This window comes from Brienomyrus brachyistius, chromosome 12 (assembly GCF_023856365.1).
Source record: "Brienomyrus brachyistius isolate T26 chromosome 12, BBRACH_0.4, whole genome shotgun sequence".
Classification (NCBI taxonomy): Eukaryota; Metazoa; Chordata; class Actinopteri; order Osteoglossiformes; family Mormyridae; genus Brienomyrus; species Brienomyrus brachyistius.
This window is the reverse complement of record NC_064544.1, coordinates 1,753,294-1,771,146: the sequence shown is the minus strand read 5'-3', so window position 1 is coordinate 1,771,146 and position 17,853 is coordinate 1,753,294. Positions and strand designations below refer to the sequence as shown.

Sequence of the window (17,853 nt, the reverse complement as noted above, 5' to 3'; positions counted from 1 at the left end):
ACGGTGACGTTTCCAGTCATTTCTACACTCAAGCAACCTTCTCTGCCTACGTCCTACGCTGCTGACTGTCAAATAAGTCCAGTCTTAAATCACAGAGTGCAAAGGATAAGACATATCAACTAAGGGTATCTAAATGGGCGATAAAAAAATGTCTTTCTCGATTTTAACTGAACGCAAATGCAACACTTACATCAGTGTTGATGGACACTGCTTATGTATAGATCTTCATTTGCAAAGTGTATCAAACATATAAGGAATTTGTGATCTTAGTGAGTGTGTCCCAGGATAACACACAACATGCAAGAAAATTTCAAGACAATTTGCAAGTATGTATGCATGAAAAATATTACACATCCTTTTTACACTGGACTGTAGTAAAATATTTTCATGTAAATTAAATGCATGGATACGGATATTTTTTGCAGTTTCTGCATTCCTTAAACGCGCCTTCGTCAGCAAGGCATCCTGAGAGCTGCTGCCTGGAAAACCGAGCAGATGCATGCCGTTAACGGGGACATAATGCACCTCGAAGCCGGCGTCCCTAACAAACTCATTACAGCCCCATAACTGATTGACTGTTGCAGGGCAGAGGATCAGGTAGCTTTCTGTGGCTCACCTTCTGTCATGTGGCTTCACTTCACACACACCCCCCCTCCCCTTCTTCACCCCCCCCACCCCAACACACCCCCTACATGCTCCCCCCAAGGCAGGAGCCGTACAGGGCTCCACACACTCGTCATTAGGTTGGCCGTTTTGATCCACGTGACAAAGACAGGAGAGGCTGCTGTTTACCGCGTCGCCCCTTTTGTTAGACAGCCCGAGGAAATACCCGGGTGTGATCCCACGCAACTGTTCAGGGGGGGGGACAGGACATGTTCAATTTGCGTAGTCCGGACTCCAACGTGCTGGAGGGCAATTAGTGGCTAAAGCACATGACCAGCCAGCCAATTAACAGCTAAAATAAACAGTGCTTTTTAGCCAATGCCCTTGGAGCGCTGTGCTTCTCGCTGATTTGTTTTTTTTTTCCATCATATCCGAAAAAGAAAGGAAAAATTAAACGGAGAAGCGGGGCGAAAGACGTGCACGGGCAACCGGAACATTTTACTGCGCGAGGATGTTCCAGAGCGTTCCGTTTTCAGGCTTCAATTTGGCCTCCATCTGGAGTCTGCACAAAGGTGGGGTGGGGGGCGGAGGGGGGGGGGGGGGGGGGGGGAGCAGTGGAATAATAACATCTGTAGCTAAAAAGCCAGACAGGTAGTTAAGAAGCAGATTGGTCATGAATGGATTTTTTTTCACTCTCTCTCTCCCTCTCTCTCTCTCTCCTCCTTAAAAAGCCCAGGGGTTAGTATTTCACTGATTACAGGGTCCCTGTGTGAATGGCCGTTTGAGTATTGTCAGAACAAAGGGCCGGGCTTCCTCTAAAGAGGTGTTAGACAAGGCAATGGATTGGACTCAACCATTAGGCTGAGTGGAGCTGCAGGTTGAGGCAACTCCAGGGCCACGGGAAGCAAGGAGCCCCCCACCCAATGCTGTAGCGGTCGGTCCTGCAATCTATCTCAGCCGTGCCGTGTCAAAAAAAAAGGGGGGGGGGGTGAGGTGGACTGGCTGATTACCTTGGAAGGGTTGGCACATCAAACTCAGGCACCTTCATAGCCGCCCAAATATTTTGTCCATGAGACTGGGGTCCTCATTCTCAACATCCGCCACTTTATTCATCAGGGTCTCTTATTTAAGGCATGTAAGCTTCATCGTGTCACTCAACATTTCAAGCAAAAAATGCAAAATATAAAACCTGCTGGTTGACTCCACGTGCACGTAGTTTGATTCACGTTTCACGTAATGTCCTTAAATGTACATCACGGCCTGCACAGGTCCGATTCACCCGCTGTTTTAGTCTCAGGTGATATCAGATTCCAAGAAGAAGAGAAAAAAAGCATCACTGAGCTGGGGTCGGGGGGGCAGGGGGGTGCTAAGCACTGAATGTGGAGCTATTTAAGAATTACGAAAAAACTCACAAAGAAAACAAACCTTCATTTACTCCTGGAACAATTTTCTGCCACATTTAAAACAAATACGTTGCTTATTTTCTAATTACCGCAATCAAACGAACTGGAATTAAGCTAGTGTTTCTAATGTACCACTATGTGAAGACGACAGCTTAAGCGATTGCATCATGTGATCTCTGGTACCTGCAGGCTCAAGCAGCTCCACCAGGAATCAGCCTGGGAACACGCTGCTCCCATTTGTCATCACTGACCTTAAGAGGTAAATTAGTGCGAGTGATTTTCTTCTGACTCTTAGGGAAAATCCTGACACAGATCCAAGATCTGCCAGGAAGGCTAGAAATTTGCATTTTCTATGAAATTTTATTGATTATTATCAATTTAACTTCAGTGTAATGGCTTCCAATGGCTGAGTTTTATTAACATATGAACATCTCGTCATTTAGTGTGCCATAAAAGATAGAAGTCAAGTAATCCACTGAAAGCTATATCATGCGATGCACGGATTAATGAAAACGTTACACATGGTTATTTGTCGAAAAAAGTTGTATGATTCGAAAAGATACAACAAGCAAACCCCCACAGGACTCTAGCTACAAGTTGTCCCGTGCGATACATGAGTTTGTTGCTGTATGAATTGTTACACGTGTTTATTCGGAGTAGGATGATGAGTCGTCTCTCACACCCCGCAGCCTCTCAAAACCTCCAGGTGGCCTCGATTAAGGTTAAATGACTCCAAGAAATCTACACTTGACGTGTAAAAATTAGCGTCACTCCTGGCTTGGGGGTTAGCATCAAGGCTGTTTGCCACGACACACCTCTGCGCACTCTCTCCGTCACCCTCTTCGTGAGTGCCATCACGACCTCGGTGTGACCCCGCCCTGATCATCTGACACTAGGGCTGGGCGTGGCGGCACTGGGGGAGGGGGGGGCTGGAGGGGGCTGCCCGTACAAATGGGGTGGGGTGTGACGCCTGTTACCCGAGGAGGTGGTCCCGGCACCTTCGGTCGGCCCGCTGCGGTTCCCATGCGCCACTCGCCAACCCCTTGCCCGCCCCACACCTAGTGCCACGAATAAAAAGCAGATTCCCCACCTTCCTGCTTGATGTGTCCACATCGAAGATGAAAGTAGAAGCTGGTGTGTTAGGGAGTGTGGGGTGGGGTGGGCGCTGACTTTCCTTAAGCAACTGCTAAGTACTTTTGTCAGGTTTAAAAGCCTTATAAGCCTTTGAACAACTGCGTGATTGCCTCTGGATGGAGAGGTCATTGTTAAGTTGCAGGGTTGGGCTCCTCTACACATTCCTGCGACTCTGCCTGCATCAATCACCCCCTGATTCCTTCGCCGTTCCGGTAGCAAGTGGCAATTCCGCCAGCTGTTCGCCGTTGCAGGTAAAACCCCATAACCTGCAAGCTATGAAGCACCACCCCCAAAAACACTCCTCTACAGCACTTTCTAACCGCCCATGGTTTGTAATGCTCATTGGCAAGCAGCGCGACGACATACAAACATATCTTTTAATATGATATATTTGATCTATTTTTAAATGTTTAAAGTACTTTTTTAGCAAATGCTTTTACCTAAAGCAGGGTCAGCCAGTCCCTGGAACAACTGGAACTTAAGGGCCACGCTCAAGGGCCCAATGATGACATCATTTTATCGGCTCTGGGAATTGAACTAACAACTTGCTGATCGATACATATAATAACTGATACTTTATTGATCCCCATGGGGCAATTCTCTTTACGCCTCCCCCAGCTTCCTAGATGAGAGCAAACTGGTGGCGAAGGGGCAACCATCTGTTGGGTGGGTCTTAGAAGAGGGGGCTAACCTGCTGTGCCACGATCCGACCCCCAGATTTTAATCTCTTTCAGCACTCAGGTGGTTCCCGCCCGCTTCCATTCCTGCCAGTCTTTCATACATTTTAGCGGGACCCCCGAAAGCGGCTGTCAAATCGGACCTTGAGGTTTTCCATTAGCAGGCATTAGCAGCACCGCGGCGGGAAGCTTTAATGCTAACAGCGGAACGCCGCCACTCCTGGGCATGGAAGGTGACCTTTCCCGCCACTTGGGACTCCGTCGAAGCGCTGAACCTGGAGGCTCCCCCTGGCATGCTGAGGGAGCCCCAGAGGAAGAGCCGCCCCACCAGACCCGCTCTGATCAGGGTGCTTTATAAATGATGCTTTGCCTCATTAGGTACCCGCTAGAACAGCCAATGGTCAGCATTCAAGGAGAGACCAATTAATTTGCAGTGGCCCTTGAATATGCTCCGGATCCGCCCATTCCCTGACAAAGAGATACAATGCCAAGGCAGTGTATCCCAACCCGATCCTCGAGGACGGTCCATGTTTTTGCTCCCTCCCAGATAGTCCACATTTTTGCTCCCGTGCAGGTCTCGGTAGGGAAGAAGCAAAAAGGTGGTCTGTCTGCCCGGATTGGGAAACACTATGCTAGGGCTTTGTGCCGCTGAGGGTCTGGGCTTAGTGCAATCAGTAATTTGGCTGTGAAATCATTTCCTTCACATCTATACAGCTACCAGCAGTTAAAACCATCTTCTCTGCTGTGTATGATGGCTTTCGCTGGTTGGACAGCCAGTACATCACAGTCGTTTTGGTTAAATAATATTCTGTGGATGAGGAACAAAATGAAATATCATCTATGAATTAATATTGTTTTTGAGCACTAACTGAAGAATTGGTTTTGCCTCTTGTCCAAAGCTGGTGAAGAGTTTCCCACAATGAAGAGGGTGGATGCATCAAAGTATTTTCATTTCCTCCTCTGTCACAGGTATTGTTTCATATTTCGTCACATTTCAGTGCTTTGAAAGTGAAGACTGACATCACAGTGCTGACTATCATCAATGTTATAATTGCCGTTCATGATGCATGAATGCGTCTCGTTTTGCGTTCGACTTTTCACATTTGGCGTTCCGCGCTGCGTTCCCTACAAACGTAATTATTTATTTGTATGTGTGAAATAGTAACCTCCCCGTAATTAAAGGGTAAATTCATAGCGCTAGTTGCAAGGATCATTGCGCATGTGTGCTGCCACTATATCTGTCAATAGCCATTTCGCCGACATAAACAAACAAATAAATAAATCGTAGTTTTGGGCCAATTAACGTGATAATCCTGGGGGATCCCGTGAAGCGGCATATAGGTTTAGTTTTAGTTAAAATCCTAAAGGTTTCACTAGTTTTATCTATACTATCTATACCTTTCGATAGCCCAACATACGTTTCCTGAATATTTTGTTTTAATTTGGTCAAACAAGAAAAACAACTATTACAATCTGAATTGGACTACAAACGTAAATCACACAATGGCACAAAGTGGTGGGTGGTATCTACGGCCATTACACTGCGAGTTCAGAGGGTCTTGTAAACACTTTCACACCCCCCCCCCCCCCCCCCCCCCCCGTTCATTTAAATGCGGAATCAGTTATAGCACATTATTGAAAAATCAAGGCTGACAACAACCTGCATTTCAATACTGTCTGGGAAGCTCGAGTCGAATCCACAAACGTAGCGGATTCCAGCGGGGAGTTTGCCAAAGTATAGGAATTTAGGGCAAGTTTTGTGAAAAAATTAAAAAGCATGTGTTTTGACGGTATTCCAGTCTCCGTAGCAATCGAAACAGAATAAAGTCTCGCGTTTGGAATAATAATAATAATATTAATATATGTAAAAAATAAAAAGTACTGCTCACTTTTATATAACTAAAATCGCGCAGTTACTTTTACCTCAACCATGTCTTAGAAAGATTATCCACATTCAGAAATTAGCCCGAATGCATTTGATGTAGAACAAATCCCTCAATTTGTAACCACCTCGCTTACCTCCTCCCATCGCGTAATCACCCCGACAAGGGGGGAAAAAATCTTCAAACCCGATGGTCTTTCATAGATTACCCTATCAGGTGCAAACCGCTGACAAGTTTCCACCCACCAACAACCAAAAAAAAAAAAAAAAAAAAAACCTCTCAGTGCCCAAATCGAAAGCCGCAGACACTCCACTGACAAGCATTACTGCATCTCCCGTGCACGGAGGACCGGGCTACAACTTTTAATGCACGTTTTTATATTTGCGTTTCTTGGATAACAGTCAAGTTGCATCCCAGAGCGAGGTATTTGCGCCATCCTCTATTCGCCAGTCATGTTCTGCTGTACACTTCTCTTGTGTTTTTGTGTCTGAACAATAGACCCGAAGATTATAAAATGATCTACGCAAGGTGTACATTTTAGACGTCCCCCGCAGGTATATACTCGGGATTGAAGTTCCTGTGATCTTTGGAGCAGCACACTTCCAGCCTGCCCCCACTGGGTTTTTTTTTTTAAATAAGGGTAAACCTACAAAGCACTCCTTACAAATTAAATACTTCCTAAGCTCATCCTCGTCAATTCACGGTAACCGGAGTGAGAAGACTGGGAGGAAGATTTTTTTTCTCCTTCTCTCTGACAATTAAAAAAAAATTATAATAATCTCAAGGAAGCGACTAATGTTGCAAACGGTGGTGCAGAGTGACTCCATTAATCTATCATCACGGTGGGACCGCAGGTTTCCTGCGGGACACTTTCTGTAAGGACGCCGGCTGTTTCCTTTTCCACGCACCTCCCTGTGGTTTTTAAAAACTGTGGAAACAGGTGTATTAGGACGACTGAAGATGTGTCTTCTCCCTTCAAGGTTCACCTACGTGTAAGGTTTCCATTTTTTTATTCCTTTGCATTTGCCCGGTGCGTACATTCTTGCCTATAGAAGTCGCTAAAACCTAGGCTTTAGTTGCCGCCCAGGTACATACTTTTCCCCTGTGGTGATTTATTTTCTGCTTTTCTCTCCCCCCAGGTGTTTACAATTCCTGGTCCTCTATTTCCCGCTGCAGGTAGGGATATTAATGTGTATAATGTTATTCTTCAGCCTACGTTTCACACGCTTGAGCTGAGAATAAATATTTGTGGCGGAAATAAAACAAAAATCCAACGATCTAGTGGCGTAGCAACAATAAACAGTTAATTATTACTGTGTAAATTGTGTTCGTGCTTAAGGTGTTATTTCACAGTTTTCTGCTGTCTTAACATAAGTTGCCCGTGGCTCCCCGCAGTTCCCCCGGTGAAGTAAAAATGAGTTTCTAAGAGTCATTTCGACAGGACCTATTTTTTTTTCTTACAATCACCATTAAACTACATCAATGCTGCTAATTTATATAGCACGCGTTTTAAAATGCTATGGAAAACAAATCTTTGCATATGGGAAAAACTTTTTTTGTGAATTTTATTTCAAGGCATGAGTGGATATGCATGAGACATATATGCGCGTCATGTACATTTAGATATGTAGAAATGATGACACGATTGCAAGATTTTCATTTTCGATGCTCATTGCTGTTTTCTGCATTATGGCAGGAATAGTAATGCAAAAAATTTATGTAGTAACGTGTGTCTTTTTCTCGCTTTCTGATAGCGTAGGACCGGCACATGGGCACGTTTGACGATCGCAGCCCACATGTAACAGGACATGTGCGCTGTAATGTAACTAGATCTGTGACCGCAAAGAGATTCTTAGGTAAAGATCATTTATTAGGATAATCAAGGAAACGCTAAATTTGGCGCAGATTAATGATGGCATAGTATCCTACTTGTAAAAAGTGCTTTTCCGAAACTATTCTTTTCGTTTCTTTTTACTGCTATACAGATAATGTGAGTTAAAAACATAACGAAAAGTGGCGCCTAAATACAACGAGATCTGTGGTTTCGGCGCAGCTGCGAAACTAAACTTTCCGTGGGAGCTGCTCGCGTTCAGGTTGCGCAACTCTTTGTTTTGTGGACTATAGTTTAAAGTAGCGAGTATAAAGCACTTTTAATAATGCGTAGTTTTTTTCAATTAAACTTTTGAGAGGAAAGGGGTCGTTAGTAATTTTCTTGTCGTGGTATGTTTTTAAGTTTTATTTTTATGGTCGGCAGGTTTTTAACACTGAATCTAAGATTATTTCTATTGTGGTGATTATACTATATATGATGGATATTATACGGTTATACATTAATGCGTGTAATGCACGGCAAAAAAATATGTGAAAAGGCCAAAATTTTATTTATAAGCGAATATTTAATTTTACTCATGATCACTTCAGGAATATGAAATACATATCTGGGATTCCTGCTGTCCACACTGTAAATAAATCTATTATCCTGACGTAAACTATTGTGATATTCTTGGCTATATTACTGGGCTGTCTTTAGGCCTATATGTAGACCATACCAGAATTTTTAATTACCGGCACATAAGCGTGGAAGGTTAACTGTTTGCGCTGCCACGGGATATTAAATACTTTAGCACCCTTCGGCTAGATATTGTGTGAGGTACCGAGCAGTGCAGCATTTCATGAGGAAAATCCCCGGCCTCTTAAATGCTGAATTTGCGGAAGAGTGTGTAGCATACGTGCTTGTTTGAAGTTCTTCAAAGAGAAATGAAAAGAACAGGTTTATAAATATCCGAACAAGCTCCAACGTTTATACATTGCTATTTTTATAAGGTAGTTTAACTAGTGACGCACTGAAACGGTGCGTAATTCGCGGAGACACGCTGTAAAATGAGACGCGCTATGCTTCTGTTACATATGGACTAATTGGTCAAACGGACATGGTTGCTGGGCCGTAATAACTAGGTGAGTAAAGCTACCCAGACCGATAATAAAAACAAGACAAAACAATGTTATATAAGTGCGTGTACTTTAATTTTTCAAAAAAACTCATAATTAACAACACATGGTTAGTCTGGTTTGGATCTCTTTGCCAGTAATTAAAACACTAAAGTTTGAGCTCGTTTACGTTGTTCCCATCTCATATATACACACAATATTTATGTGTACACTATAGTATTTTACATAACAATTTTTACCTTTTCAATGCCACAATGGAAGGGCATCTAGAATACCGGAAAGTTCTGGAAGTAAACATTTTTGGCCCAAAGTAAGCTCCCCCCCCCACACATAAATTTTGATGTGAAGTAAAATCCGGTAGGTTGTTTTTTTTAATCTCCTGAGATGGCTGAGGTGAAGGTCACCTCACGTTCCCCTGTGGGCTATGCAGTTCAGTACATGTTGCATGATTTCAAATCTGAGAAAACATGCAAATGATATGCTGTTATTGACATGGAGTAAATTACACACATGAAACATGCACATTACACACGTGTGTTTCTGCTTATAAAACTGCATTGCAACTAAATTGGATGGCTGACTTTTCTTAGAGATTTTTGAAAGATGCAGTATTTATTCTAACCATTTAATTTTTGTCTTTTATGTATAACGGAAGTCTATAACTTAACTTTAACAGGGTCCTGCATATTTCATTGTTTGCCTTACCTTTCATCCACAGTTGAGCAGTATTTCCATCTCAGTTCGCTAAGACCTTTTTTGCGAGTGCGAGTATACTTTGTCTCCTATTTGGTAAACGTCATTAATTTGCTGAACTTAAAATAACATGGATTCTGAGTGCGTAACGTGTATTTAATTAGCCACTTGAGAGCAGCGGTATAAAATGCCATTACCAAGCAATTACTGAGCAGTAAAGCAGGGGAACAAGAGATGCCTGGCTTGTGCTTGAGGTTCCAGAAGGTGAAAAAGGCACATTTCTCTATGTTCCCTGCACAAGGCTCAGCCGGCCAATATGCCGATGCTGGAAGGCGACTCTCCCTTGGTATCGTGTTAAGTTCCCAGCCACTCTACTGGCGTCCCACGCAAGTGCGCAGAGAAAGCAATCGATCTGTAGACGAGCGCAAGGTGGATTAATGAGGAATTCTTTCGGACGGCGATGTTTCATTGGGCTGGATTTTACGGCTAGTGGTTCCCAGCCACCGCGTCCGCAGAGTGTCTGCCTGATTTATGGGTTGTATCGAGCCGTGTCGCTTGGTGTTAACCTCAGGCTGATACTCTGTTTAACTGCACTATTATAGGTCTGGTTGCTTCAAGTGTGTGCTAGGGGGTTGTGGGGGGAGGGGTTGGCAGAGCTTGCGTGACCCTTTTGTCACAATTCGGTAGCTTTAGGGAATACTGCCAGATGGAGATTTAAGTTTGTCTATCAGAATCAGAGGGACAGTGATTTAGATGGGCTGGAGAACCTTCTAGGCCGAACGGGATACTTATATACTCACATTGAAATGTTCTTGGGCCACGATTGTACACATTCATGGTTCCTGTCTGACGTCACCTCATAGGAGTCTCAGCAGAGCACGGCTGACTTCCGGGTCTACATCGAGAACCACACCAGGAACCCGGACGACCTGAGTCGCAAGCAGATACGAATCTACCAGCTCTACAGCCGCACCACGGGGAAGCATGTGCAGATCCTGGGGAAGAAAGTCAACGCCAACGGGGACGATGGGGGCAAGTATGGTACGCAAGTGTTCCTGTGCGCTAAGAAACTCTGCAGGGACCTTGTGCTTCCGAAAACTCATTTACACTTGACCAACCAGGACGATCCTGGACGGAGATGGAGCTCCTAGGTACTAGGAGTACTGGGTACGAGACGTGATGAGCACTACCAATCAGAAGCTTCTGCACAGACTGAGATTCGCATGTTACTCACTTAACATTTACTGAAAATACACTCGATATTCTTTGCTAACAAATAAATGTCTTCATCGTTTGAGTATTTTATTAGAAAGAAAATGTCATATCTTCCATTCACCAAAGTAATCTTCTCTAGCAGTTTTAATGGCGGGAAAATTCGAGGCATCCTTTCTACAAGGGCCATTAAGTACTGCTCTGTATCATGGGATGAAGCAGTTAACTAGTGCATTTAAAGTTAAAGGACAGCCTATAATCGGACTACGCCATCACCATGCAAGCAGTTAACAGGGTGTCAGACATGCGCTGTTACATACTCTTTCCATGTTATAAAGGAATCTTGTTTTATTTTCTTAAATAAATGTTCGATGAAGCTAACATTATTAGCTTAATAGGCTTTTACATAGTTAGTGTTTTCGATGTTGGGTATATAACCTTCTAAGATAAACTTTTCTCACGCAAGTGATTTTCTTATAATTCTGCATTAATTTATTGCCCTGAAGTGATAGGATATCTTTATTTCTGGGACATTCCTGACATTGGACTCAGCGATTTTTGGAGTCCCGGGTGTACGGGTTACTGAAGGTGTGTAATTTCGGCTGCTGCCGATGTGATTTCGGGAGGCAGGAGTCACAGGTACATTGGCTAATGTGCTCAGAACAGCCAGGACCTGACAGAGCTGCGAGTCCAAGTCGTGCGTGTGACTTTTTGCCGGATTCTGGACTGTTCAGGGGAGCCAGGTGTCACAGGTGCTTGGGGTGTTAGGGTGTTCAGTGGCGCCAGGTGTTACGGGCTCGCGGGCCGCCGGTGTGTTCAGCAGAGTGGCACAGAAGGGTGGGCTGTCTCCCCCGCGTGCTTGTTAGGGCTTGAGTTGAAGCAGAGTCAGACATTCCCATAACTCCTGCCAACAGCGCCCACCTCCTGCACCAGCGCTCATTAACATACGGCTCCTCTTCTCGCTCCGATTATGCAGCTTCGGAGCCAGCGCAGCGAGGCAGCCAGGGAAGTTCGTAGAAGTTACAACCGGTTTGAACCTCCCTGTTCCCACTAATGATTCCGGAAAACCCATTTTCCGGATCTGTAGCGAAGTGTATCACTGCAACAAGTCAGTATTAAACTTGCCAGTATTGAACTGTTAACCTTGTAATTCTTAAAGAAGGATCTATTTTAGGTTATAAAATGGGATTAGCAGGCAATGAGGTGATAACAGTTTAGGTTTCTGGGGAAGTTATTTTCTAGTGACCTTAGTAAGGTATTTAAGTCAAATTGATTAAGTGAAAATTTGTTGTGTATAATTATTTGGGGGGGGGGCAGATATGTATGAAAAGAAGTAATAACTTTATATGAATAAAATCTAATTTAATTTACATCTTGAAGATGACGTTTCTTCAGCCATGACTGATCTACAGGCATTATGACATCGCAAAGATAAAGATCCGGAAATACCAGCAGAAGTATGACTGAGATTGACGTAGATCTCTGATGGAGGGCTGTCGCCATATTTGTCGCGGAACAGGAGGTCGGAGACGGTGTGAATGTACATGTCCGTCCCTTTCATGCTTTCCAGACCACGCACTCTGCCAAGACTTGGGGATCTAACTGAGGCTGACTCAGTCAATTCATATTATGTTTTTTTTCTTCCCCCGGCTGTATTGCGGTTTCCGTTTAACTGCTTAACGGCTCTCCTCCGTTTAAATACCGCCTTGTTCTGTGTGTGTCATCTATGGAGACACGTGCCCCTTAAACCACAGAGAACTTTAGTGGGCACCAGGAAACTGGAGCACGAGCTGTCTCAGAGTTTGAGCCCATTTTTTTGTCTGTGTGTGTCTGTGTGTGTGGGGGGGGAAGACCCTCAGGGTATGTTTGAGAATGGACGACAGTCATGTCCCCTATCGCCACTGAATTCCCCCAACTCATCAATTTGTCTGCATTGTTTCATACGTAGCGTCTTCTACTCTGCTTGAGTGTCCTCAACAGTGCTGACACATTGTGTAAAAAATAGTATTGGTTCATGCCAGTAAAAATCCAAACGCACCATTTGGTTTTGGGTGTCTGAACTGCAACTCCCAGTCGCAGTTCTCATAGTGAAGCAGCCTGTGTTCTGATAGCTTAGCTCTTTTTTTGTCACGCGTGTCGCGTTAAGTAAGACTTCTTTCCTGTCACGTTCCAGCCCTCCTCGTGGTCGAGACGGAAACATTTGGGAGCCACATTCGGATAAAAGGAAAGGAGAGTGAACATTACATCTGTATGAAGAAGAACGGCAAGATTGTCGGAAAGGTGCGTGTCGTCCGATCCCTGCCGCCAGGACGTCGCAGGGGGTGCCCCGGCGCTTCATAGAGGAACCGTGTTTTTATTTAGCGAAATCCCATCTGACCCGTACAGAGATCAGACACCAGCTACATGCATGAAATTTGTCCCCGCGTAAATATTTTGAGGTTTTACCGAGACGTAGCGCAGATGTGTGATATAAACTCAGGATTATTAGACATTGTAAAGGGGCAGTTGGATATTTCAGCACCAAAAGAGAAGAGTATCACTGCACAAAACATCGATAGCATCAGAATGTTATTATTATTCTAACATTTCTGGTGCTTTAAAACTATCCACTACAACTCAGACACCGAGCATTTGATGTAAAGTGGTTTTCGGGCAAGACACCAAAATACTTTTCAGTTTCGTGTAAAACCTATTCAAAGATTCTTAGTAAAAAAAAAACGGAACAACCCTGCAAAATGACTCCTGAAATATTCAGTGAAACGTGCCTCAGTTTCAATAAGCACTAGTTTAAGGTCAACTACTATTAATTATCCTGAGACTGCCGAAGTCCGGTCACATTGCATGTACCCCAATGCACATTTCGTGATGACACTTAAGACTGGAATTCACAAATTTATACAAGCTGTCATAGTTTTCCAAAAGGATGCACCGCAGACAAACCTGTACATTTTTGTTCCAGTTGGAACAACGAGGATCGGTTATGTAATCTGCGAAACATGTGTTTACATTTCAAGACAGAACCGTAAGAATTATGCAAAGTCAGGTCACAGAACCACGAAATTGCTCCAGGATTTTGTGGAGAGCATTGATATGGTGGAGACTTATACAAATAAAGAAAATATTTTTGGTTTACTTTGCTGTTAAAATGACTGTCAGTGGTAAAAAGTAACTAAAATGTCAAACCTGCAAAAATCTCCCTGCTATAAAATGCTATGATTATTAAGACCCTTATTTTATCCTTCCACTGAATATATGGGGATTAACGACAAAATGCACTAGCTAGCATAGTGTTTATTTATAGCCTGAGAACTTGTCAGTGAAGGACCATTGCAGTTATACCGCTCACACACCAGGTGGCGCCATCTGAAGGAGTTTATTACACTTTTTCTAACTGATAAATCATTAGCACGCAATATACTGCATTTATTTTACCAACTAAATACAGTGTTTTGGTGAAGCTTGGGTGCATAAACAATAGACTAAGTACAAGTCAGTAAGAAAATAAATGAATGTAGCTGAGATATATTTAGGCTAACGTCAATTAAAGATGATAGATTTCAAAATTAGGAGCTTATGCTCCAGCCAAATAGTCTCAAGGTGACATGTTTTATGTTTCCATCTCGGTAGCTAAGCCAGCCATAAACATTCTGAACAGAAGAGAATAGCAACCATTTCATCCTCCGTTGAAAGACACATTCCATCGTTTTCCTGGCCTGTTTGACACAGACAGAAGTATCAAGAGCAACTTAAAATTTTAATGGTTGGGGTGGAAGGTACGTTACTCAAAAGCTTCCTCAATAGGCTCTTCTTTTGGAATCAAGGATTCAAAAGGATTCAAAAGCTGTTCTGTCATTTCTGTCAGAAATGCAGTACTTGCTTACGTAGACCCCTACAGATATACAATGATAAATATCAATAAATAACAAATAACCAAAGTGAGGACCAATGACACACATATGATATACAAAATACATATAACATACAATAACATAATATATACAATATTCAATAAGAGGCGAGTACTTCTGCGAACAGTCTTGATTCCGTTATTAGTAGTTTTACCAGAAGATGGACTTGGATGAATTATGTTCAGACGTATGTGAAACTGGTCGGTCATTTGCATCTTGACCTCCATAGGTTTTTATTTGTCTCAATGCTGCTGAAATCCTTTAATGGTCAGGGTGGGGCTACGCTGCAGTACCTAAACTGTCGGTGCCTGCGCGCTGCCCCCCCCCCCGCGTGCATTAGCTGCGGGCAGAACGCGTGGGAGAACCGGCACCAAGTGCTGCATGTCTGACAAGTCCGTGTCTCGTCTGCAGCTCAATGGGAGGAACCAGGAGTGCGTCTTCGTGGAGGAGTTCCTGGAAAACAACTACACCGCGCTGGTATCTGCCAAGTACAAGGGGTGGTACCTAGGATTTAACCGGAAGGGAAGACCCAAGAAAGGCTCACAGACCACACAGACCCAGCAGGAGGTGCATTTCATGAAACGGCACCCGAATCGCAGGTTCGACCCCCTGGAGGAGTTCCGCTTCACCACGGTGACCAAACGGACACGCAGGGCACGCCGGTTAAAGCCCATCTCCAGTACCAGCTGAGGGACCATCGGGACCACGTGTTCTCCCTAGCGATTCCCATCTTCTCGCCTTATGCCCTAAAGACAACCATAAACTTTAAAGAAAAAGATGTTTTATTTTTATACTGGAGAAGCCTTATATCTCCCAACTGCTGGATGTTTCTGGGTTAATATAAATATAATTATTTGTCGAATTTTATTTATACTGGATAGACTGAGGAGGAAACCACGCAACGATGTTTTTCTACTTTGACTTCATCGTAGTAACAGGAAACGAGTTTTCTTGTGATGGAGAAGAAGCGAGGGACTCACGCAGTCAGAAATTCACTAGAAATCCTTCCAGATTCACACGCCAACCCCCTAGGAGGACGGATTCTATGTTTTCCACAGCACGGTTGAACATTTCAGACACCAAAATGGACCAAAATAAAATGGCATGTGACAATGACATGTTAGGTAACTCCTTAGCTTTAAGTGCAATACTTCATACTACGACTCTGCATTCCAAAATGGCCGCCATTATCTTTGTTCTGACAAGTGGCCATTCCTGGATGGAGTGTGATAAGCTGTGCGCTGTCCGCTTTCTGTCCCAGTGCTGGATATGTGATAGTCTCCATTAAGTAGATTTCTGGATCTGAAGCGAGCAAGTATTTCTACCTGCTGGAATAGTGGACTGACCTTAAGACTCTTGGAAACCCAAAAAGGCCTGTTTGTTGGTGGCAAGAAAAAGATCTCCATAACCAGGACTGGAACGCGATCTCAACCATCTCCATGTTTCCCCAAATCCTGCTAAATCCTTTGTTTGATGCAATTATGACCTCATACATATGGGGTAGTTCTTAAACCACCAATATACACCCGTAATTGTCCCAACAGAATTTACGTAGTTCTGTTTTGGTTCCTGCTAACTCTTTCAGTTCCCCCCGCAGTTCAGAAAAAAGCCCCATACATATATAAATATATATTAGCTAAACCAGCATACAAACGTGTGTCGTAATGATTCAATGGGTCAGATTTGTTTCATGGTACATTCCCTTAGAAGCTGAACTTCATGAACATAAAAACAGCCCTTACCTCATATGTACGTAGGTACCCAAAGACAGGACTTGTTGGTGGCACCTGAATTTTCTTACTACTTCAGTGACATACAAGAAATAGTTTCTTACATTTGACGGCCACTTTCGTGTTTAGGAAGGACACTTAAACAGTGAGGGAATCCACAACAGATGGGTCACGTCTGAGATTAGAAAGACCCTCGAAATATGTGTTGATGAAATTATTTCATGTGTCACCCCAACAGAACATTCTAAGTTATATTTAACGCCACAGAATATTATAAATTAGTTTTATGTGAGGCCAGTTCCGGTGTTTTTTGTTCTCCTCAAGGATAAACGTACCAGAACTGGTTATTGCAGAAGATTGTGGAGCTATTGGCCCCAGAGAAGGTTTGAGTCTTGGCAGCCATTGTTCCGGTGGTTGATGGTTAATATTCTGGGTTATTACTCCCCTGCCCTGAGGCAGGTCTCTGTCGTGTACAAGATACTACTAACAATATGTCACATTTATGATTTTTAAATGTATGCGGAAATAATTTTTATGACTATTATAAAATATTTATTGCCTTTCTTTGTAAATACAGCCCGATGAATTTGTTTGGCCTCTGTTAATAAAGTGAGGACTATATTTAAAAAATATTTTTTCTGCCTATTTCTGCCATTTATATCAATAATGTTTCCTTTGGTTGGAAGGACATTAGTGCTTCAGGCAAAGAGGGCAGAGTGCCCATGATAGCAAAGACGCAACAAAATCAAATGTGTTTATTTAAATCTCTGCTAAAATTAATTTATACAAGGCTTTCCGGCGAGGGAAAACAAACTGAAACACGATGGATCTTAATCATTAATAATAATGACACTTTATTATTTACACTTTGGGGGGGGGGGGATTCTCTTTTCACCTAAACCCTCTTGCTCTCTGTGACACACAGGCACACATGTAGGTGACAGGAAGCCGCAGTGGCACCCATGGGGCCAAGGGCCTCGCTGAAGGGCCCACAGATGTGATTTGGTGGAAATTTCAGATTTAGTTCTAGTCAACCAGTTCAGTACTTTGTGACTATGACTTTATGCCCAATCGGTTGGTTGAAACGGAAATCTTGGTCCGGATTTGTACTCTGATCCTGAACTTTCCATCTCTGCTGCCAATATACGGCAAGGGTCAGTGAAGAGTCTGACTCTGCAGGGACGAAAGGCGTATTGATGTGTCAGTTGTTACTATAAAAATCCCAGACCGGGTCTCTTGGTTGCCATTGCTGTGCTGCATTGCAGCTAGAAAGCGTTTCCTCCAAAGCTGTTGTATCTGTTTACTGCAAGCAAACACAGACAATGTGAGTGTTTGCTTTGTTAAGTCTTTCTGACTCAATATGTCTATTGCCAGCGTGCCATGATAGGAGGAGAACATTCCTCCTTAAGGCCTCATCAGTCTGTTTCATGTCAATAATAGTTATGTGGTGGGTGATAATCATATTTTTATTCATGAAGCTTGCAAAGATGAAAGGTTGCAGTGTCATTTTTTATAATTTCTTTGTACTGATGATTTATCCGCAGCCCTTTTACTGTTTTAAGGTTTTACTCTGTAGCGCATTTGCTCATGTATGACATTATGTTTCATGTGGTTTCTTTTTTTAAATCTTTTAAGCATGTAAACGCCTTTTTAAATGTGAT

At 43.3% G+C, this 17,853-nt stretch overlaps 1 protein-coding gene across 3 annotated transcripts; it reads left to right on the top strand.

Annotated features, from left to right (window-relative positions):
- Positions 1-3,234: 3,234 nt before the first annotated feature.
- On the top strand, positions 3,235-16,796 carry fgf24 (fibroblast growth factor 24). 3 transcript variants are annotated; one of them, XM_048971608.1, is made up of 5 exons: positions 3,235-4,786; positions 6,840-6,876; positions 10,206-10,383; positions 12,728-12,834; positions 14,874-16,796. In XM_048971608.1, the coding sequence occupies exons 1-5, from the start codon at positions 4,737-4,739 to the stop codon at positions 15,150-15,152; spliced, it is 651 nt and encodes a 216-aa protein (XP_048827565.1). In that variant the 5' UTR covers positions 3,235-4,736; the 3' UTR covers positions 15,153-16,796. The 3 variants fall into 3 exon arrangements, with proteins under 3 accessions (XP_048827565.1, XP_048827567.1, XP_048827566.1); XM_048971610.1 differs by lacking the exon at positions 3,235-4,786 and adding an exon at positions 5,962-6,692 and having other exon boundaries at positions 10,206-10,374; XM_048971609.1 differs by lacking the exon at positions 3,235-4,786 and adding an exon at positions 5,962-6,692.
- The last annotated feature ends 1,057 nt before the right edge of the window (positions 16,797-17,853 follow it).

Excerpts from the sequence above, each read along its gene's own strand:
- fgf24 (XM_048971608.1), top strand. The coding sequence starts at position 4,737 with ATGAAGAGGGTGGATGCATCAAAGTATTTTCATTTCCTCCTCTGTCAC. Across the intron at positions 6,877-10,205 it reads TCCTCTATTTCCCGCTGCAG|GAGTCTCAGCAGAGCACGGC; the intron begins GTAGGGATATTA and ends GTCACCTCATAG. Across the intron at positions 10,384-12,727 it reads GGACGATGGGGGCAAGTATG|CCCTCCTCGTGGTCGAGACG; the intron begins GTACGCAAGTGT and ends GTCACGTTCCAG.